The 15,899-nt window shown below is 39.8% G+C and overlaps 1 protein-coding gene across 1 annotated transcript in view; it reads right to left on the bottom strand.

The window, feature by feature from the left end:
• Window positions 1–15,899, bottom strand: part of ANKMY1 (ankyrin repeat and MYND domain containing 1) — a 1,970,922-nt gene that overhangs the window by 581,453 nt on the left and 1,373,570 nt on the right. The window contains exon 14 of the mRNA XM_044070101.1: window positions 3,869–4,034. Within this exon, the coding sequence (XP_043926036.1) occupies window positions 3,869–4,034 (166 nt within the window). The remainder of the gene's footprint in view (window positions 1–3,868; window positions 4,035–15,899) is intronic.

Below are 15,899 nucleotides of genomic sequence, written 5' to 3'. Positions count from 1 at the left end.
AAGACATACTCGGAGGCTCTGATCAAAAATTTACCAAAACAGCAGAGGCCACCAAAGCAGACACCCAAACAACTACCACGTCACGACCCAACACATGCAACACATAGACCACACAGTCAGAGTGTCAAACAGTCACAGCCCTTAAGGCCAAACAAAATGCCAGACACACTTGTCATTGGTGATTCCATAGTCAGACACACTGACGTCCCGCTCACCAGACTGAGTAAAGAGAAGGTCACAGTAAGCTGCCTGTAAGGGCGCTAGAATCTGCCACATAACGCAAGCACTCAGGTCTCTCAACAGCAGGTACAAGTACGACTCAGTCATTGTCCACGCTGGTGTCAACGACCTGAGACGTACCTCCTTGGACTACATGAAAAGGGACATCGAGGAGCTCTCTGATTATGTAGCCCAGGCAGGTATGACCCTGACCTTGAGCAGTATCCTACCTTCACCTAGAATGATGCCACAATACAGTGATAAGATGATCAGCTTTAATAATTGGCTTAAATTCTGGTGTCATTCAAAGGGGATCCAATGTCTGTCTGCCTGGGATGACATGCTGGACAAGCCACGCTGCTTCGCAAGGGACGGCTTGCACCTGTCACCCTGGGCTTCCGGATATTGGCAAAGGCTCTTGCCACCCCATAGTGCCTTTTTAGGCAAGGCTCAAATTCTAAACCTACCACCCTAGAACACCAAAAGGAAAAAACTAAGGGTAATGCTGCTCAATGCCAGAAGTCTCAATCTCAAGATGCACTCGAGGCCCTTCTCAATATGGAGAACATCGATGTCTGTGCTGTGACAGAAACCTGGTTCAAGGCTCCTGAGAGCACCCCAGCACTAACAGGTTTCACCTCATATCATGCGTTCCGGCCCCAAAATCCGGACAACACCAAGAAAGGGGGGGGTGTCCATATTCATAAAGGACACCCACACCTCAAGGTTGGTGGCAACGCATGATGCATCGGAGACCATCCAGGTGCAATTAACCATAGGCAAGACTGCTCTGCAATTTGTAGCATGTTACAGGCCACCCTCTCACACTCAGGAACCTCACATGGCCTTCCTGAAAACATTGGAGGGGATAAATGTATCTCCAAACACCATCATACTAGGTGACTTCAACTACCCTAATATAGACTGGGAACACTACTCAAGCCCGAACACTCTAACCCAAAGATTCCTGGAGTTCATAAACTCAAATGCCATGGAACAACTAGTCACCATCCCCACAAGAGGAGAAAACATACTTGATCTCATCATCACGAACATGGGATCAAAATGTTCAACACCGGAAGTATACCCCTCACTGGTGAGATCAGATCATAAACTAATCTCGCTGGAGGTCCTCATCCCGCCCCACCTGAAACAAAAAGACCACAGTGAAAAACTTCTCAAAAGCCGATTTCACACTTCTAAAAACTAGTGTGGTCTCCTTTAAGGCCCCTGAGCCAGTGGTAAACATTACTCAAACCGCTGAATCACTTACAAATGCCTTCTACCAGCACCTACAGGACTGCATGGATCAGGCAATCCCAAACAAAACTAAGACTCTCTGTACCAAAGGCAAGCGTCCAGTCTGGTGGACCCCAGCCATAAACAAGCTCTACAACAAAAGGAGGAAGCTACTACAAGATAGAGCAAAATCCTTGAAAGGTAAGACACCTTTGATCATTATAAGTAAAAACTAAGAGCTCTCATAAAATCATCCAAGGCAAATTTTGAGAGAAAAATCGCCAAGGGCTCTAAAGAGAATCATAAGGCCTTCTTTAGCTATGTTAGAAACCTAGGAGGAAACTCCCAGATATGCTCAGAATTAGTTCAAAATGATGTGAAAATTACTGAACCTACACACATTGCCAACATACTGGCTGACAGGTTCAGTGCAAACTCCCAAAAGGAGAGATATCTATTCCAGAGGATTGTAGCCCCCAAACATCTCCAACGCCCAGGTGAGAACTGCCCTCACTAAGGCAAAACACAGCATCCATGGGACCGGATGGTGTCCCCGGCTGTGTGCTTCATGAACTCAACGAGGAATTAAACCCACAGTTAGGACAGCTGTTTAATCTTAGCCTCATCTCAGGATCATGCCCAAGGAGTGGCGACGGCGACTGTGGTCCCACTTCATAAGGGCGGTGCCTCCACAGACCCTGGAAATTACCGCCCCATTAGCTTGACAAGCCTTATCTGCAAAGCCATGGAGAGGATCATAATGGAACTCATAAATAAAGACATAGGGAACTTGCAGACTTTGGATCCAACTCAGTTTGGCTTTGTCAAAGGCAGATCCTGCCTCTTAAACTTGGTTGACTTTTTCGAGACAGTCACCAAGGCCATTGATGAGGAAAGGCAGTCCATACAGCCTACCTCGACCTGGCAAAGGCCTTGACACAATACCCCACTCAGGTATCATCGAAAAACTCATCAGCTTGAATGTAAACCCATACATCACAAGATGGGTTGCAAACTGGCTAAGTGACAGAACCCACAGGGTCAGAGTTGCTGGAGCCATGTCAGACTCAAAGCCTGTCACAAGTGGTGTCCCACAGGGCTCAGTCCTGGGTCCACTCTTGTTCGGCATCTACTTTTCTGAAGTACAAGCAAACACAGGAGGGTTATGGCTGAGAAAGTTTGCAGATGACTGCAAACTGGGCCATAGTCGAAAACACATCTGACACAGATATCCTCCAGAAGGGCCTCACAGAAACGGATAACTGGTACCAGAGCCATGGCCTGAAGTTAAACGCCAAAAAATGCATAGTCATACCCTTCGGGAAAAACAAGGTTACCCCTAGCTACCATATAGGTGGCAATCCACTGAGCACAGAAAAAGTCATCAGAGATCTGGGGACCCAGGTTGACAGTAGCCTTCGTTTGACACTCATGTTGCTAAAGTAGTTAGGAAAACCTTCTATATCACCCACCTGATCATGAAGGGATTCACATCTAGATCAAGGGAGGTCATCGTCCACCTGTACTCATCACTTATTAGACCTATGATTGAGTACAATGCCCCGTTCGGAATGTATCTGACCAGACACCTGCTGCAGCTTGAAAGGCCCCAAAAGTTCCTCACCAAAAGGATAAAGGGTCTCAAAAATATGTCTTATGCTGCCCGACTGAAAGAACTCCAGCTCTATTCAGTCTCATACCGCTTGCTCAGAGGTGACCTGTGCCTGACATATAAGGCCATGTCAAACCCAGATTTGATGAATATGCTTCACCTCAAAAAATCTAGATCCCTCAGAACCACAAGGGCGGGAGACTTAAACCTTGACACGGTTATAAATAGAACGTGCTGGAGGGACAGATTCATCACCCAGAGACTCCCTATGCTGTGGAACAAAATCCCGGTACATGTGAGGCAGAGCACCTCTCTGGCCTTGTTCAAGAGTAATCTTGACCAATGAATGGGAGATTGCAGATATACCCCAGGGATTACTTCAGTGTCACTGCTTGACAGAGGCACAGCAAAATGATAGGCATAGTTTTTATTCAAACTAAAGGGGTGGCGAAAGCCACATAACTATGGGCTAGGCTTATAAATGCCCTTGGGCAGATAGCCTAGTATGAACCTATGAACCTATGAACCTATTGAATCAGATAGGTGCTCCATTTCAAGTTGTTCCTGATATATTCCAGAATCTGGCAGAGAAGAAAATCAAACATGTCTATGACAGAGAGTGTTAAAAAACCTAGAGAGGGTTAAGCATTGTCTAAGATCTACAAACACTGGTGATCCACCATTTTAGGCATAGTTTCATGTCACACAAATGGCTGACAATTACAACATCATAGAGAAGAAGTGGTTAACTGTACCAACTCATACCATTACTAGCACAAAAAAATCTCTCTTGCTTACTTCTGATTCCATGTTGCACTTCATCAAGCAAACGTTGTTTTTCTTTTAGAACTACTGCCTCTCGAAGGAGTGTTCCCATACGATCAAGTAACTGTTTCCGTGCATTATAAATGTCTCTTTCACCTAGTGACAGGGCATGATATGGTGTGTGGGCTATTCTTTGATCCTAAAAGAGACAAAATTACGTTAGTGCAAAAATATTCATTAGACTATGAAATAACTTATCTGCTTCTATTCATACTGATAGTCTGCATTGGCTAGAGGCAGCAAAGCATGATGGACTGGGTGAAATCTGAAAATGTTGCATGATTTCATCGTAAGTTGTTTCCAAAATATTACAGTTTTTTTTAAGCTGACAGATCACTTAGTACAGAAGTGTTTCATCTACACTGATGGGGCCTCTATATTCTAACATCAGTACTGGGGACAAACTTGAGTGTCCCACAGTATTAACAAAAGAAGAGAATGGAATGAAACCCATTGCCATTTATACTGCTGGACTTAGGCTATAACTCTGACTGCTGTCCTTACTAACATTTGTGTCTACTTTCCTTAAATTCAAACCCTGAATCCTACATAAATAAAGCAGATGCATGCCAAAGTTTATTCCCAAGTATTGATCACAATTACTTTGCAGTTACTTGGCACTGGCTATCAAACTGAACTGTAATGACTTTCCTGTTTAAAAAGTGCCACATACAAATGTATCTGCTGTCGGTTGTGAAGAAGTACCTAATCACCCTCACAGATGAGTAAGCACCTAAATGAGATGGGCTCTGGAATTTCAGAATTTTCTAAACGTTAAGGAGAAATGAGAGGTGTAAACATCTAGATAATCACTATTGTGCACCCCAGAAGGCAGTGACTGAAGAGCTCACAAGGCTGCCATGGCGTAGTGGAGGGTTATAGCACACTCCTTAACAGCAATATCTTCCTGCACCATCGTCTCTGATCTCCTCACCAGCCCTGGATGTGGGTTGAGTTGATGCTGATGAGGCTACGGTAGGTCTAGCAGACCCAGTGAATGAGCAAAGGAGCTGGTGGCAGCTGATGTTCAGATGCAGGGAAGGAAAAAGTTGTCTTAGAAAGTAGGATATTTATATATATATCTATATCTATCTCTCTCTCTATGTATATATATATATATATATATATATATATATATATATATATATATATGGGAACACTACTAAATCTCGAACTTTTGAAATCTCAAATTTCAAAAGCTCGAGACCATGTAGCTGAAACCCCACATTACAGAGAGACCAGAAGCGCGAAATTCAAAATCCCGATGTTAAGGGATTTTGAGTTAGCGCTTCTGGTGTTGCGGTTCAGGTAAGTATGTGTGTGTAAGTGTGTTTGTGAGGGGCTTTAGTGTGTGTAAGTGTGTGTTGTGACTGTGGTGTGTGTGTGTGTGTGTGTGTGTGTGTGTGTGTGTGAGGGGCTGTAATGTGTGGGTGTGAGTTTGCCTTGTGTGTATGTTTGTGCGAATATTAAAGTAGGGAGGTGTGGGGAGTGCAGGGGGGGGCGAAGCCCCCTGCTTATCTTTAGTGTAGGGTGGTTTGTTTGGTTATTGGGGGAGGCCATGTGTATATTTGTGTGTGTGCTGTATGTATGTAGTAGTTTCGTGATTTTGAATTTCGCGGTTTTAACATTTCGGTAATGTGGGGTTTCGGGCTTATAGTCTCGGTATTTTGGGCTTTGTGATTGTGTAATTTCGGGATTCAGTAGTGAACCCATATATATATATATATATATATATATATATATATATATATATATATATATATATATATAAAAATACACACACACACACACACACACACACACACACACACACACACACACAGACACACATATAAATATACCTACAGTGGATATTAAAACTTTACACACCACTGTTAAAATGCCAGGTTTTTGTGATATAAAAAATGAGACTACAATAAATCATTTCAAAACTTTTCCCACCTTTAATATGACCTATAACTTGTACAGTTCAATTGAAAAACAAACAAATCTGTTAGGGGAAAAAAATATAAAAAAAATAAAAAACGTACAATAAGCTGGTTGCATAAGTGTGCACACTTAACTAATACTTTGTTGAAGCATCTTTTGATTTAATTACAGCATTCAATCTACTTGGGTAGGAGTCTATCAGCATGGCACATCTTAACTTGGCAATATTTGCCCACTCTTCCTTGCAAAAGCACTCCAAATCTGTCAGACTGCAAAGGCATCTCTTGTGCACAGCCCTCTTCAGGTCACCCCACAGATTTTCTACCGGATTTAAGTCTGGACTCTGGCCAAGCCATTCCAAAACTTTAATTTTCTTCTGGTGAAGCCATTCTTTTGTTGATTTGGATATTTGCTTGGAGTTATTGTTATGTTGAAAGGTGAAATTCCTCTTATTCTTCAGCTTTCTAGAGACACCTGAAGGTTTTGGGGCAAAAGTGACTGGTATCTGGAACTGTTCATAATTCCCTTCACTTTGACTAAAGCCCCAGTTCCAGTAGAAGAAAAGCAACCCTAAAGCATGATACTGCCACCCCATGCTTCACCGTGGGGATAGTGTTCTTTTGTTGATGCAAAGTTTTGTTTTTGGAATTGTAGGCAAAAAGTTGAACCTTGGTCTCATCAGACCATAACACATTTTCCCACATGCTTTTGGGAGACTTGATGTATTGTTTTGCAAATATTAGCTGGACCTGGATGTTTTTCTATGCAAGAAAAGGCTTCCATCTTGCAACCCAACCCCATAGCCCAGACATATGGAGAATACGGGAGATTGTTGTTACATGTAGTACACAACCAGTACTTGCCAGAAATTCCTGCAGCTCCTTCAGTGTTGCTTTTGGTCTCTTGGCAGCGTCCCTGACCAGTTTTCATCTTGTCTTTTCATCAATTTTGGAGTGATGTCCAGTCCTTTGTAATGTCACTTTTGTCCCATATTTTCTCCACTTTTTGATGACTGTCTTCACTATGTTCCATGGTATATCCAATGCTGTCTAAATTTTTTTGCACCCTTCTCCTCACTGATACCTTTCAACAATGAGATCCCTTTGATGCTTTGTAAGCAAGCCCTCTGCGAACCATGACTTTTGCTGTAGCAGGCAACTGAGTAAATGTCAGGAAAATCCTACTAGGACAGCTGCACTTTATTTGGGGTTAATCAGAGTCTCTTTAATTGATGGCAGGTGTGTACCCAAGACTGAATGCTGTAATTAAATCAAAAGGTTCTTCAACAAAGTATTAGTTGAAGGGTGTGCACACTTATGCAGCCAACTTATTGTACGTTTTTATTTTTTATATTTTTCTCCCTAACAGATTTGTTTATTTTTCAATTGAATTGTACAGGTTATAGGTCACATTAAAGGTGGGAAATGTTTTAAAATGATTTATTGTGGTCTCATATTTTTATATCACAAAAACCTGGCATCACTGCCTTGCCCTCAGGCAACTTAATTGGCTTGAGTTACCACAGCTACTCTTACTCAACCAACTCTCGATAACACACAAACTCTACTACCATCCAAAAAAAAAAAACAGCATTTCAGCATTTAATCCATCCCTACACCACCACTAGAGCCTTAAGATCCAATAATCAAAACCTCATCAATGTCATCAAACATAAAAATGAAGCTAGGAAATCTCTCTTTGCCTGCTCCATTGCCAACATCTGGAATTCACTCCCAAGCCAATTAACTTCTACCACCTCCTCCTCCAATTAAAAAAAACTCCTCAAAACCCATTACTTAAATAACTGGCTTTGCCCATGCTACTCCCTTGGTAAATCCACACACTGCACTTTTGTCAGGATTCTACCAAGATCCAACCATTCCTCCCTGTCTTTCACTGTATACCTGTTATCCAGTGTTAAGACCATTACAATGCCAGTCGACCTATTTAACTTATGTAAGGTTCTACACAGAACAGTAACCTTAAAAAAAAAAAAAAAAAACTCTCAATTTTTTTTCTTTCTCTTTTTTCTTTCCAGCAGTAAACATCTTTCACTATTGTTACTACCTAGTAATTGACACCTATGTATGACTGTGTGTATTCTTGAATTAATAATTATATACTCATATGTTTTCTTATTGTTATGTCAAGTATATATACTCATATATTGTCTTATTGTTATGTGGAACTTTTTTCTCCGGGCCTCTGCTGAAAACGGACCTGTGTCCAGTCGGACTTCCCCGGTTAACAAATGTAAAATAAAATAAATAAATAACATTTTTAACAGGGATGTGTAAACTTTTTATATCCACTGTGTGTGTGTGTGTGTGTGTGTGTGTGTGTGTGTGTGTGTGTGTGTGTGTGTGTGTATGTATATATATATATACACACACACACATAAGTATATTTATTCATATGAAAAATAATAATAAAGAGTGCACCATGCGAAGCCAAGTTGAATAAAAACTCCAAAAACTCTTCAAGTAAAAACGATAATCCACATTTATTGGAAGACAAACATCAAAAACTGCAGTAATATAAGCGCTTTCACGTTGCTTCTCAACGCTTCATCAGATATAAATGCAGTAAAAAATCCCCCACCTTTTATACAAGAAGCATAATGACATCATAACACTCATTAAAACAATTAAATAGTAGCAATTAAGTAATAAAAGCAATAAGACCTGATGAGATGATCATTATCAGTGCTTTAGGGACCTAGACATTAAGAAAGGCTTGATGGATATCCTTTCATTAAGCCCAAATCTATGGGCTTGCAGTTTCATTATCCACTTACTCTCCCTTTCCTCTATTCTATTTTTTGAATTGCCCAATCTTTTCCCTATGTTGACAAGTTCCAGAACTTGAAAAACAAAATTGTGTGTGCTTCCTAGTTCTACTGTATGTTTCGCGAGAGCATTGGTGATGTTGCTTTTACTAATAGCATAAACATGCTCTCTTATACGCTCTCGTAGCGACCTAGTTGTCATGCCCACATAGAACTTCATGCAAACTTTACATGTTGCTACATATACTAAATTCATAGATTTACAAGTGGCATGATGTTTAAATAAATATCTCTTGTTGGTTATAGGATGTGTAAAAGTGTCAGTAGTGGATACATATTTGCATTGGTTACAAGTATAACAAGGTAAAGTACCTGTTTTGTGACTCTGAGTTGTATTAGAGTGACATCGGTCATAGCATAACAACCTATTTAATGAGGGCATGTTCCTATATGCCACTCTAGGTCTTGTGTCAACTAAAGAACTAATCACATCGTCAGCCATCAAAATACTCCAATGCTTCCTAAATACATTCAAGATGTTGTTATTCCTATTGGTGAAAGGAATGACAATCCTGTGGTGATTGTCACTGTGCCTGCATTTGGGGGGCTGTGAGTGTCTATGTGTCCTGTTTATCAGAGGTGCTCCATCGGATTGTCTGTGTGAATCACCCAATGAGATAGCTTCAAAAACTTGTCTTTTACTATAACCTCTAGATAAAAAATTCTCAGTCAGGTTGTGTTTGTGTTTATGATATGCTGATGTCTGAGATGTTAATTTAGAGACTCTAACCATTTGATTAGTAATAATGTTGTTATAAATATGCTTAGGATGCATGCTCTCTCGATGCAATAAATTATTCCTCCAGCAATCCTTTCTATAAAGTTTTATTCTTTGATATTTATTCATATATATATATATATATATATATATATATATATATATATATATATGCAACAAAGGCTCAGCCTAGCTGACTGCCCTTGACTTTTTCCTTTTTTGAGTCTTTATGTAATAAGCCTTAATTAACTTTTTTTCTTTTATTATGGAGCTTATTAATGCTAGCATTCCACCAAGGTGGATCATTTTTATCTTCCCCATGAATTTAATTCTGACTGAGACTAAATGGTTTATGCTATCTATGAGATGGGAGACAAATTCAATGGCATAAGTGACAGCTGAGGCTACATGGGAGATAGAAATTTTGCAGTCTGAATTCAGATGTATTTGTTGTGGTGCATTTAGATGCCCAAGAGGAGAAGATTACTGATTCTTGACTGGATTTGACCAGAGATGAGGATGCTATGGCAGTACTGCAAGTAAGAACGACATTAGTGAGGATGAGGTCAAGAAGATCTTGACCACTAGTGGCCTGGCTACCTATACGTACAAGGAAGTTAGCTTTCACTACGTCTATGATTCTATGGATGTACCTAAACTTTGTGGTATATGCGCTCTAGCTAGGGTGGACAGTTAAAAACATTGATCAGAAAGATATTTTTATTCATGGGATAGTTCAGTAAGCACATTTAAAACATGAAAGGTAACCTACACAGTGGTGGCTGGTGACTTCAAATCAAAGTGGGGCTGCAGGAGACAGCTGAATGGGTGGGGTCAATGGGAAGGGGTGTGGCCAACTAGAAAGGGGAGGAGCTATGCTCAAAACCACAAAAACTAACTAAATACACTGCCCTGGGTGCCAAACCGTCATTATGAGAGTCCAATCAAGACAAAATGAAGTGTAGAAGAATAAAAATATTTCAATGCATTGGCTGCATGACAGCTTACTTAATATCTAGATGGAAACAAAAAGGTTGTGAGGCATGAAAAAATAAATTACTTTTAAATACATTAATGGAATGCCAGTCAAAATCAAGTATAAGAAAAACAAGCAGCACTCAACTCAAACCACTTCTTGCACTGCAGTTCTAATTATAATTTATATTCAGCTTTATTAAAGTGCCAAGTAACATGCTGAAAGTAGAAATCTCTGATGCCCCCACTTGTAAAAATGTTTCTTATCCAAAAAAAGACCTGCTGCCTGACAACTATCTACTTGTTTCATGGGGAAAACATGATCAAAGTAAAAAATGAAAAGCAAACAAGAAATAAGCTCAAGATACATTGCTTAAAAGGATTACTGTACAGTTTATGGACCATACAATTGGCATTCTGTTTAGTTTAGGGGTAAAGCCTGCAGAGATGACTGGAAGTCTCCAAGCGTAATGAGCTTCTTAAAATAATGTAATCCTGTCCTTTATGACAAATACTGTCATATGCATTTCAATACCCAAGGCTTATACATTATCTAGTTAAGTATTCTCTACATGGCAACAACAGAAAGGCTTTCAATGTTGGCAATTCTTTAACAGTATGCTTATTAAAGCTTACTTGCATCTTACGATTTCAGCCAAGCTTACCTGATAGTCATTAAAGTTTTGCTACTTAAACACAGAGCAACAGGCACTTTGAGTAATAAGCATAAATCAACAGTACAAAAAATATGACAGAAACCAAACCATTCTGCAAAAATCAAGGACAGATGAAAAGCTACTCTAGTACTTGTGTCTACCTTGGATGGGGGGATACTCTGCACATTTACACTGCAAAACTACTCCTTGCCTTGCTTCGACACATCCAGAGTCACTACATGAGGGAGTGGGGTGCAACAAGTATGTCACAATTTGAAATGTCTCTGGCTGACTGTGATGGCCCTGACACATTTGTCATACCTCTCAACCTCAGAGCAAGAAATCTGGACAAAGCCATACAAAGAAGTGGGACAGAGGCCCAAAAATAAGGACAATTTTTAAATATTGCTCTTATAAACTTAGAAAGATAATAGAATAGGTCTTGCATTAGTATGAATTTTCTGAATGGTATGAAATCTGAAACTCAAATGTCTGTCATTATTTTCTAACTTCAGTCTTTAATGATCTGTCACTAATTTGCCAAAAAAAACACAATTTTATGAAAAATTGACCAAAATGTGATGTAAAAATATAAAATAGCCACACAATACAGCTGGGAACCTGTCAAAGAAGGGACACTTTAATATTAGTACTGCTAACTTGAGCAGCTGACAAAATAAAAGAATCTACATGCATTTCTGAAATAAAAGTAATCTATAACTCTGATTATTACAGTTATTTCTTAATTGTAAACCCTCCATGTTTTCTTCCAAAATTGCTATTTTGCGGAGAGATTATTAGGGGGAAGAGCAACATTTTGAGCCAAAATCAGGGACAGTTGAGAGGTTTGGCTATACCTAATTCTATAAAGCAATTTATTTGCATGTACCTCTCAACCTGTTAATGCAATAAATCTGGACAAGGCCAAATATATTGGGGGAACATATAAACAGTACTAAAAATTGCTCTTGTATAAACTGAGACAGTTGATAGAACAACAGGTCTTACTTTAGCATGCATTTTTCTGAAGGTTATGAAGTCTGAAACTCAGTGTCTGTCATTATTTAGTGACTTAATTCCTAAATGATTTGCCAGAAAACCACAAATTTTATGAGAAACAAACCAAAAATAAGAAGCAAAAATCTATTCTTTCTTTGAAAATCTGGACAGTTGGGAGGTATAGTTCAGCTGGGACTGTCTTTAAGTTTGCCGCCCTTCCCCCTCACAAAATCATGGTCGAATGGAGCCTCCCCCTGCAGCCATTCCAATGATCCATTACTTGGCTATTTCACTCCATTTACCATAAACACTAATGTGCATACTGATTTACTTCTATGATGATTTGGACTTCATTCGAAAGTTTTATTTTGCATTTTACAGCACAAACACTAAGACATCTGCTAAACAAACAGCATTAAAACTTCTCTGCCCTTGAAACTCACATTCATTGAAACAGCATTGAAACCCACATTCAAAGAAAATACATTTTACCAGTGGCAGATAAAGATTAATTCTGGGCTGTTTTCAAATCATAGGCCCCTTGCATATGAAACATACATGTGCTCTTTAATACACCTTCCTATTGTTTTGAACATTTTTCCAAGTAAACTATGAAACAAAACGCATGCACCAATAATGACAAAACTGCCCAATTCAGAACATCTTTCCAGTAAACAATGAAACAAAATGCATGCACCCATAATGACAAAACTGCCCAGTTCAGAACATTTCCATCATAAAAGTCTACTCAAACTTCTACAGTCCACCATTATCAGTAAATATGCACAATTCTACAGTCCACCATTATCAGTAAATATGCACAATTCTACAGTCCACCATTATCAGTAAATATGCACAATCTCTGAAGAAGTAAAAAAGTCATCTAAATAATTCCACATTAAATAAATCTGTAACTAATGAAGAGGTTGCTACTAGCGAACACCTTTATATTTCATGGTTTCATCGAAAAATAAAGTGTCTGATGCCCCTGAGGAATAAATTGCCTATATTACATTAAAAATGATAAGCTAGTAATATTGCAATAGGAAATGGATGGCAAACTGATAACAGGCTCATAGTTAGTATCTTAACTTTTTCAGTACGACAGCATTCACCCCTTGTGGGAGTAGAACCAACAACCTTCTGCATCAAAAGCAAGTACACAACCTGTTGTGCTATTAACAATGCAAGCTGACTTAGCATAAGCAGCACTAAACTTCTCTTCCCCTGCAGCTCTCAGCTCCTTGTAAAATCTACTCAATACTCAACTGCATCTCAACTTCGCAGCACAAGAAATCTGGAAAAAGCCAAATTTATTGGGGGGGGGGGGTCAAAAGTCCAAAAACCAGGGACACATTAAACATTGCTCGTATAATCTTGGAAAGTTGCTAGAATAAAATGCTGTGTTACCACCATAAATTTTACTGCCAATGTCCCTGTGCAAAAGAGTCAGAGTAACATACCACTATGCCAAATCGGCTGCTTTGTGAAAGAACAATGCTGTGTTACCACCATACATTTTACTACCAATGTCCCTGTGCAAAACAGTCAGAGCAACATACCACTATGCCAAATCACCTGCTTTGTGAAAGAAAAATGCTGTGTTACCACCATACATTTTACTGCCACGGTCCCTGTGCAAAACAGTCAAAGCAACATACCACTATGCCAACTCAGCTGCTTTGTAAAAGAGCGGAAGACTGAAACTTAAATGGCTATCATTTAATTAATTCAGTTCTCACCATAGCTGTCAACCTCTTAACACAAAACACCTGGACAAACCCAGTAATGAGGGAATACAGCCCTCAAACATATTCAGTGAATTCAGTTCTTGCCATAGCTGTCAACCTTAGCACAAAAAACCTGAACAAAGCCAATAATGGGGTAATACAGTCCCAAAAATAAGGACAAATTTCAAATATTCATCTTATAAACTTAGAAAATTGCTAGAATAAAAGGTTGTGTTACTATGTATTTTCTGAAGAATATAAAGTCTGACATTCAAATGCCTGTCAATTTTACTTCTGACGGAACAAAAACAATTTTCAGCAGAGGCCCAGGGAGAAATACTGCAGACACATGTCTTTGTAAAATGGCAGGACACCAGAGCAAATCCACACAAGCACAGGGATGAGATGCAGACTACACACAGAAGGCACCCCAGCCAAGAATCAAACCATAAAACCTATAGCTGTGAGGCAACAATGCTACCACTGCACCATCAAATATGTAAGGAATTAAACATTCAGAAACCTGAAGTCTGAAATTCAAATGCCTGTCAATTTTATTTAACATTTGTTAATCAGGACAGTCTGACTTGGAACAAAAAAACAATTTTCAGCAGAGGCCCAGGAAGAAATAATGCAGACGTATTTGTAACATGGGAGGACACAAAAGCAAACCCACACAAACACAGGGAGAAGATGCTGACCCCACACAGAAGGCACCCCAGCCAAGAATCAAACTGAGAACCTGCAGCTGTGTGGCAACAATGCTACCACTGCACCATCAAATATCAAGCATTGCAACATTTAGAAGCTACAGATATAATGAGGAACAGATCAGATCAAATATGAGGCAAAAATCTGCAATTTTTTTACAAATGGTGGTGGGTAGGGAATTCAGGTCCTTAACACCTGCATACAAGGTACAGGGTTCAAGTCTGAGGTATTCCCTACCACACCACCATGAGTTTGTTCTAGCCACCAGTATATGCAACTGGGGCATTTACACACACACACACACACACACACTTTGTTACCTGGAGCAATATCAGTAGATCCCTTACGCCATTAAATCCATAGTGACACAAATCCCTTCAGAATCCATAGCGATAACTGCCCGTGCATTACATCCACCACGTGAGATCCCTCAACGAGACTCCTGGAGCACATCCACCACGCGAGATCTGAGACTCTGTCTGCTGATGTTGCAGTCTGGACTGCTGCTGAGACAGTCTGCACATGCTCCAGACTGTCTCATCAGCAGTCCGGACTAATGCGCATGTGCAAAAGTCCGTTTTTGTTTTTATCTGCAAATTTTAATTTTTTTATTTCTTTACAGCTGTGGGGGCTGCAGTCCGGCAGTCCAATAGCACGGGCCGCCCCTGAACCTACAGCATGCTACAAACTGATGATTTGGTTTGTTTAGGATAATTTGAAGTTTATAAAGTTCTATTTGTGGGTCATAGGGAATCTGCTATAGATAATTGGGTCTCTAATTAATACTAACACTCCCAGCAGTTTCCAGTTGCTCTAAATGCATGATAAGCACTGAAACACCATGAAAATGGACTACTGTCTTTACAATAAAACCAGGTCCATGTTACAACACATATATAGATATATTCAAGTTGAAGGAAGGTCTGGGGATCTGAAAATGTATTGTTTAGACCCTTGAAATTGAGCAGAGAAACCCTGATGTTGTCAGGGCTGGAATTTAATGTATTTTATTTTGCTATGTTGGAAAGTCCAGAAAGCAGGCTGCCTAAAAACAGCACTAGAGATGTAGCATGTGCTTTAGTCAATATGCAACATCTGTGGAACAAAAGGTGCAGGCCACCCATGACAAAGCAAGTTCAGCTGTCGATCATTCACCTCAGGTCAAGGTGACACATACTGTATCTCTCTAGCTTGCACCAGCTATTTAACCAATAGTTAAAGCCATTATCTTCTTTTTGTACCTGGGGTTCATTCTAGGCAAGGGCAGGATTTTAATAAGGGACAGAATCTTACCTGAATTTGGCACATGTATGACAAGCTCCAGTATGTCTCTATGCATGTAGTATGTTGAGTATCTCAGGTCATTCTCACCCACATGAGCCACCACCAGGTTATAGTCATATTTCTCCTGTTGGAGAGACTGTAGAGCCCTCATGAC

Source organism: Protopterus annectens, chromosome 4.part1, assembly GCF_019279795.1.
Source record: "Protopterus annectens isolate FY-2018-M chromosome 4.part1, PAN1.0, whole genome shotgun sequence".
Classification (NCBI taxonomy): Eukaryota; Metazoa; Chordata; order Ceratodontiformes; family Protopteridae; genus Protopterus; species Protopterus annectens.
This window is presented reverse-complemented; position numbering and strand designations above follow the sequence as displayed.